The sequence below is a fragment of the Typopeltis vanoorti genome, chromosome 2 (genome assembly GCF_054136105.1).
Source record: "Typopeltis vanoorti isolate ZY-2024b chromosome 2, IOZ_Tvanoo_1.0, whole genome shotgun sequence".
Taxonomy (NCBI): Eukaryota; Metazoa; Arthropoda; class Arachnida; order Uropygi; family Thelyphonidae; genus Typopeltis; species Typopeltis vanoorti.
Window position 1 is genome coordinate 62,269,287 of NC_143550.1, and position 8,420 is coordinate 62,277,706.

The 8,420-nt window shown below is 36.9% G+C and overlaps 1 protein-coding gene across 1 annotated transcript in view; it reads right to left on the reverse strand.

The window, feature by feature from the left end:
- The window catches only part of ND-ASHI (NADH:ubiquinone oxidoreductase subunit ASHI), a 57,962-nt gene extending 49,965 nt beyond the window's left edge, over window positions 1-7,997 (reverse strand). The window contains exon 1 of the mRNA XM_090405571.1: window positions 7,874-7,997. Coding sequence (XP_090261697.1) covers window positions 7,874-7,997 — 124 coding nt within the window. The remainder of the gene's footprint in view (window positions 1-7,873) is intronic.
- Window positions 7,998-8,420: the final 423 nt, after the last annotated feature.

Consider the following 8,420-nt stretch of genomic DNA (forward strand, 5'->3'; position numbering starts at 1 on the left):
AAGGAATATTGTATAATTACTCAAAGTTAGTGAATAACTGATCTTTGTCTGAAGAAGGAAAAGAATTGCTAATATAGCATTTATTATATTTTGGACAAAATTAGCATTTCATACATTACAAATAATGAAGGTGAAACTGTTATTAACAAACAAAAGCATTGTAGAAATGTAAGTAGTGATTATGTGGCATTTTTTCTGAACATTACTTGGCTTGTTTCCTTTTTGATATTCAATGTTTTCCAAATTTGCCATGGAATAATTTCTGTTCTTCTGCATGGTGGTGCATATGTTCTCAGTCTTACGCATGGTGGTGGTTCAATTGCCATGTGATGTTTCCGGTGACAATGAATCGTACCACAAACTGGGTTGTGATTTTGTTTATATGGTGGGTATTGGAGAGCAGGCTATTGTCATATAGTAATACAGGAGTCATATAGTAATGCAGAAATGTCTGGTGAGTGGATCAGCTGATAAGAGAAAGAAGTGTGAGATAAGAGAAATGAGGACTTGACCAAGAGAGAGAAAGAAAAATTAAGAAGCGAGTCTTGTGCTTTCCAAGTGCAAAAATTAATGTTAGTGAGGCTAGTAGAGCATAAAAGAGTAGGGTGAAAGATGATTATATTGGCCAAAATGAATGATTTGAAAGGAGAAAAGTATAGCATGAGAGAGGACATGAAAGAATTACTGGAAGTAGCAAAAAAAAAAAGAGAGAGTTAAGACAGTGTCTGTTTCCACAGTATGACAGAGTACAGCTGAGAAGGAGGACCATAATAGTGAATGACTTGATGTAAATCATGGGTACGAGTTATACGTGAGGGTGAGTTATATTTGAGTAAATATGGTAGTAGTGGAATAGAATGTGAAGGGTATAGTGTGTTCAGGGAGGATAGATAGAAAAGAATGGGGAGGAGTGTTGATGATAGCCAAAGAACTGCCAAAGAGTATCAGTTCAACTACAGGACAATGAAAATAGCACATTTGAGGCTATCTGGTGTGAGATTGAGGCCAGCAGAAAACAAAATATACATCTGGATGCTGCTACAAACCAGGGGATGGAAAAGATGATGGAATAGTAAGTAACAGCAAATAGACTCAGTGTATTCAGTTTAAATTCCCCATAAGTAATTATTATGGGGAATTTTAACTATGGGAACATAGATTGGAGAGGAGAGGACACATGGGAGGAAGGAAATGGAATTTATGCAGTTACTAAGGAATAATCACCTGAGAAGCATGTGATGTAATATAATAGGGATTTGAGAGTGCTCGATCTAGTAATTGCATCTGAGAATTTGTCTATAATGAATATGACCACTATGCCACCAACTGGTGAGGGTAATCATATGGTCTTGACCTGGCTAAATGTGTGGAATTTTCAGTTAAGATAGTGTATATGTCATGTTTATCAGCCTTATAAGGCTGGTAAGAATTGCTTGGATCAGTGCCATGGCATGTGAAACTGCAAGGGCTGAATGTTAAGAGTGTATGGGAAGTGGTAAAGGTGTGTTTGAGAGAGATAATGGCAGACTGCATACCTAGAGTTAAGAAAGTAAATTAAGTGGGAGTTAAATGGATGAATATCATCATTAAGCTGGAGCTGCAAAAAAAGAAACAATTGTGGAGGGGAATTTAAGGAGAAAGGTGACCAGCAGGCACATGAACAGTACAAGGCACAGTTTAGGGCCAGAAGGGTAACTAGTGTGGTTAAGAAATTAAATATAAGAAAGGCAAAAGCAGAGTATCAAAGGAAGTTAGTAATGCAGGCTAAAGATAATCCCAAACAGTTCTTTTGATATGCTGTAAGTAAAAGAAAGAATGTATATGGCAGAATGATTTTAATGAATGCCTATGGTAGGGAGGTAACTGAATCAGTCAAACTAATAGAATTACTAAGTGAAACTTTGCAAGAGTATATCATCCAGGTGATGATATTGAAGGAACAAGAGAGCCAAAGGTTCATATGGGAACGAAGGTAAATGGTGGAATGGAGGTACATAGCATATTACAGAACCTTAATATGAATATAGCTGTAGGATTAGATCGTATACCAGCTCGAGTTTTGTGTGAAGCGGCGAGAGAATTGTTAGTGCTCATGACCATATTGTTTAATCTAAGTCTCAGTTCTGGGTTAGTCCCAAGGTGGTGGAAAGAGGGGAAAATAGTTACATTGTATAAAGGAGGTTCCAAGACTGATGTAGCAAATTACCAACCAATCAGCATATCAGGAGTTGTTGTCAAAGTACTGAAGAAGTTGGTCAAGAGCAAATACAGGAATGGGTAGATGGAAATGGGATAGATACTGTAGCAGGGGGGGGGGGAAGCAGGGTGTTGTGAAGGGTAGGTCATGCCTTAGAGCAGTGGTTCCTAAACTTTTTCGATTCTTGGCACCCTTGGTGAATCCAGGTTTTTCCAAGGCGCCTTTATGTCAAATTCCTACAAGTACACTTTGCGAAATAGCGAATAATTTTTTTTAATTAAAGGGTTAGGTAAAAATAAATAAAACACGTATTTAAGATCACAAAAAAGTAATTGAACAAATTCAACTAATTATCATTAGTGGGATGGATGAGTCTGTTGTCACCACACATTTTCTCAAATCTTGGAATTGAACTGGACACAGCCACCCTCATTTCCTTCTCCACGTTAATTTTTCGTGCGATACTTAGTTTTTATCACAGCGACCGCCGAAAATCCAGCTTCGCACAAATAAGAAGTCGCAAATGGAATTAAAATTCTCTGAGCTTTTTCACTCAGAAGGAGATATTCATCTTTTACTGATATCCAAAATTCAGTTAATTCCATGCTGATAAATTTTGTTTTCAAAGTATTGTTGCAAGACACCTTAATAAGATTCTCTTCTTCTGCAGCAGTAAATTCAAATGGAGCACTGGCATTAAATGGATCTTGAATCCATGCAAATTTATTGATATTATCATTTGGAAAATATTTCTCAAATCAGGTGATAAGCTGTGATATGTTCTTCAAAAATGGATTTCATACCTCGAGAGAAATCAACTCCATTGGAGGTCAAAAACTGTTGAAAAAAAAGGGGAAACATTCTTTGCCTCCGTCTTCTTTCATTTTTCTTTTCCATAGTTTTAGTATTTTTATAAAAGCTGAAATTTTCTCAATTGACTTTAAAAGGTGCATGTTGCATCCCTGCAGGGAGAGATTTAGAGCATTCATCTTTTCAAAAATATCACATAAGTATGCTAGTTTTACCAAAAAATCTTCATTTACAAAATTTTTGGTATACTTGTGGTCTTCCTCTTTAAGAAAAATATAAATTTCCTGTCGCAGCTCAAACGTACGAGACAAAATATTACCACGAGAGAGCCATCGTGAAGTGCTGTAGTGCAACAAAGACGTGTGCTCGGATCCCATATCTTCACATAGTTTTTTCAAAAACTTTGCCTTCAACGGCCAAGTTTTTATAAAGTTTACTACATTCGCTACATATTCTAAGACCTGGTTCAATGTAGGACTCAGATATTTTGACGCAAGTGCTTCCCCGTGAATAACGCAGTAGGTCCACAGTACATCAGGGGCTTTGCTTTGAATAAGTGCCTGCAATCCTCCATAACAGCTGGACATAGAACGAGCACCATCAGTACAGACACCGACGTGCTTGCTCCACTTCAAATTATTTTCGGATATAAAAGTATCAAGGATCTTGAACAAGTCTTGAGCCTTAGCACTAGGAGTGATACTTTTACAAAAGAGAAGGTCTTCTACAATGTTATTACCATCTATCAACTGTACATAGCAAATCAAGTGAGCATCATTATCATCATCTATGGCCTCATCCTGCTGCAACCCAAATTCCTTCCCTTTTATTTTTTCAATTAATTGATCATTGAGATCCTCCGCTATATGCTGTATTCTGCGACTGATGGTGTTATTGGACAAAGGCACTTTTGAAAGCAGCTTCCCAGCAGGCTCCGATCATACTGTTCACCATATCTACGGCAGCTGGTAGAATGAGTTCTTCTGTGATGGTATGAGGCTTCTTATATTTTGCGATTCTATGTGACACCTTGTAAGATGCTAGCAAAGCATTGCTTAGTATTGATGCATGCTTATAAAAACTATCTTTTTGTTGATTTAACTCTTTTAACTTTCTGGTAAAGTAGTCATGAGAGGTACTAACCATGCTGGGATGATTGGTTTCTAAATGGCGTTTCAACTTACTTGGTAGCATGCACGCTGGCGCCAAAACTATCATACACAGTACACACTGCAGCCTCCCTTCACCATTGACTTCTGTCGACGTAAAACCAAAGTCCAAATAACTGTCATCGTGTTTTCGATATTTACGTTTCTTCACACTCTTGCCACTATTTGACGGTGTGTCCTCTTTATTTTCTCTCTCACAATACTTATTACTGTTTAGTAAAATCCGATCCATTTTTAAAACATATAAGAAATTCAAAAAATTCACTTGACTAAATCACAACAACATTCAGTTCATAGAATCTCCGAAAACTAATTCAATACTAAGACCGCACAAAACCGACAGTTATTTATATACGAACACAAAGTACTGAGAAAGTTAGAGAAACTACTAAAACAATTGATAAACTTAATTATTGTAAAACGCCATCTAGTAACCATTTGTAGAGGCTTCTGCAAACAGTTATTACTAAGCGAGTTACTGGTTTGCACCATGTCCGCTAGATGTCGTGTCCTATCACATTGAATTGAAAATGGAAATAAAATTATGAAAATTTTGTAATCATGGCACCCCTGTGAGTGGCTCCCTGGGGAGCCGTGGCACACACTTTGGGAACGACTGCCTTAGGGACTTGATCATGTTTTATAATACAGTGACAGTTGAGTTGGATAAAGGTAATGGGTTTATATTGATACTACTGGACTTCGCAAAGGCCTTTAACAGGATACCACATAGAATTCTAATCAGTAAACTGCAGCACATGGGGATGAATACAGGCTGGTGAGATGGATAGGAGGGTGGTTGATGGAGAGATATCAGAGAGTAGTTTATTCAGGAATACAGTCCAAAAGAAGGCCTGTGACCAGTGGCATGCCAGAGGATTGTGTTTTAGGACTGCTACTGTTTTTATTTGTACACTAATGATATAGGAAAGGATCTGAGAAGAACTGTTCTGTTATTTTCCAATGATGCAAAGTTGGGTAATGCAATAGTTAATACAGATGATGTCAAAATTTTGCAGGATGATTTGGAGATTGGTAGACTGGACAATGGAAAATGGATGTTAGTTTAATGTGGCAGAGTATAAGGTTATGCAATTTGGGGTGAAAAGATTACCAGCTGTATGCCACATTGGTGGAACTGTACTCCAGGAAATTGATGAATCCGGAGACTTTGGAGTGTTAGTGGATATGGAGTTAAAGTTTAAGGAGCACACAGCAAAACTGGCTAAAGCAGTTCATCAGATTACTTGATTACTGAAAAATACTTTGAAGCAGAGACAAGCAGGTTAATGTCCCTCTTTATCGAGCCTTGATAAGACTCCCATCTTGACTACTGCATGCAGATCTGGGTGCCAGGGTTTCTTGGTGATGAAGAGAAGATGGGGAGGATCCATAGCGGCCATCCATAGAAACCGAGTAAGAGTGTAGTTAGTGAGGGTGTTAGAGCCAGAGTAGTGAATGTTAGAACATTCACTACTCTTCAAGCAAAGGTTTTGCCTGGCGAGTAGTGAATCAGTGGAATAGGTTGCCAGAGCTTGTTGTGGGTGCCATGACTGCGAATGCGTTCAAAAGCAAAGTGTGATAGATACTGCATAAACGATGGATAGTTCTTGACATGATGTTTAGGGCCTCCCTTGAAGAGTCTGACTCCTTGGAATAGCCTGTAATAATAACAGTAATAATAATAATTAAGAAGCAGGGGAGATGGTTAGATGTGTGTAGTGGAGTGAAGTAGGATTCCCTCTTGCAATAAGTCCTTGGACTCCTTTGAGATGTCATGTAATAATAATAATAAAAAAATACAGTCATACCCCAAAGTTACACGGTAGGTGGAAACAACAAAAAGCGCATAAGTCAAATTGGCGTAACTCGGGGCATAATTTTGCATGTAATTTATATATACAAACATACAATTGGGACCAAAGGTTTACAAAAACACCTATATTTTTTAAGAAATATAATCATAATTTTAGTTTTTCGCACATAAAAAAAAGAAAGTTATTTCGATGTCGATGGTTTCATAAAATCAAATAGATTCATCTGATGACATAATGTCTTTTTCTTGTTACGCAAAATTTCTTCACAGCAAGCTGATGATTTTTTTATTCCTTGCTTTGTGGCTGCAATTCATTCCTCGTTAGAATGTATGTCCTCCAAAATCTATAAACCTTTCATTTATGATTGTTCTTACTGTGGATTCCTGTAGATCGAACTTCTTTGCTAGCTCAAATTTTCATTCTGCCTTCAAAATCCTTACAAATGTTGAGTTTTGTTTCAAAAGTCAATGTTTTTCTTTTCTTGCTAGCTGTAGAAGAATCAGACTTGCTTCTTTTGGATGACTTAGTTATTTTTTATGTGATGAAATTTTTATCAAGAACATAATATTAAACAATCGCAAGGTTTGTAGGCTATAAAAATCGTGTATGAATGGAGACTACGCAAAACACGTCAGTGCTTGTTCACAGCATGTGCGACACTGCCGAATGCAGCCAGTGGTGGAAAGATACGACTAGTGGTGAGGTGTAAAGTGGGACAGGAATACATACATATAAGAAATCGCGTAACTCTGGATTTGCGTAAGTTGGGGTATAACTGTATGTATGTCATGGCTTTGTTGATTTCTTGGTTATTGGAAACAGGAGCAGTCATACACTTGTACCAAGCATGTTGCACTCAATTCATAAAAATATTAATCCTACTTTCAGTATTCCTCAGGAGAGCAGTTACACGAAGTGATTTTTTGAATGATATCTGACCGCTGTTAAATATGTGACTCAGGAAGTTAGGACTTCCTAGGCTGCCCTGCAACTTCTTACACAATAGTCTTCATCTTGGTTGAAATTAATTATTAGTTTGTAATTATGTTTTTAATTTATATTTAATAATAATATGTGAAATCTTGAAAAAAAAAACAACCTATCTTATAACTATATGTTATTAACAAAATAAATATATATATTTACATCAATAAATAAATATGCATGCTCTGTTCTGAATTCACACTTTCTTGTTCTGAGATGCTACTGGTGTTTGTATAAATTTAATGATTTTTTTTGTTGTTTTGTTTTCTTATAAGTTTGAGGGAAGCCAAAATGTAAACATTCTCACTTGGTCATATAAACCTACCATGGTTTGTGTGCTAGTGGTTGTGGTTTAGAATTATGACCGAAACAACGAAGGCCAGTGCATTGTCTGTTGCATGCATTCTCTGCTCCATCTGATTTGGGATTTATAAAAAGATTTTGAGAGAAAAAACCATGCTACCACTGGATAAACTCGGCAAACTCTCAAATGGAACACCCTTGTAAAAGCTCTTCACAATCTAAACAAGATTTGATCCCAGATTACACTGGTGGATTATCAATTTGGCTCGCTACTGTTATTTTTAAAAGTAACAGGTTCGTTATTCCGTACAAAATTATCAATATCTATAATGTGAGGTAACATATTCTAAAAATGCACTTTTAACCAGTTGCTATTTCCTTGTTAATTTGTACAAAGTTATCAATAAACATTTTTAGTGCAAAAATACACTAAAAATGTACTTCAAGCGCGGATTTTGCAAAAGCCCTTCCAAATCCTGTACTGTTCAACCCTAGATAGATTAGTTATGCATATCGACATGTGACAATTACAAATAAGAGATCCATAACGTTCGGTTCAGTGATTAAGATCAGGAAATACTTGTTTCACTCACATGATCGACAAGGTATAGCTGCAACAGCATTCCATGTACGGTTATACTTCGAATTTATTTGCAGCAAGTAACGACCATTTCTAATCATCGCAGCCATGTTTGGTAACATTCTCATACTGCTCATTGCGCCATCTTTATAGGAATCGCAGATGATATATAAATATTACTTCCTATTGAAATTTCCGCTCCAAAAATTAAGCAAAACAAGCCCATCACCGACCTTCACAAAGAGATTCTTACAAATCATCTGCTCCATTCTGACAGCACTTAGCCATGAATAAAAACAAAAATCTACTGAACTCTCTTGTGATCACCGCTTAGAACGCCAACAGACTCACCAAAAAAATCCTGGAACTACAAGAATTTGCACTCAGACATAATCAACGAGACGCACCTCCTTCCTGTAAATAACCCAAAACTACATGGATTCTCTGTGTAAAGAACGAACCAGATGCGGGAGGTACTGCCATCTAGATCAAAACCTGTTAATATTATTTTATAAAACTTCAGAGTGAAATGCAGTGCTACATACTATGGTCTGCCAGAG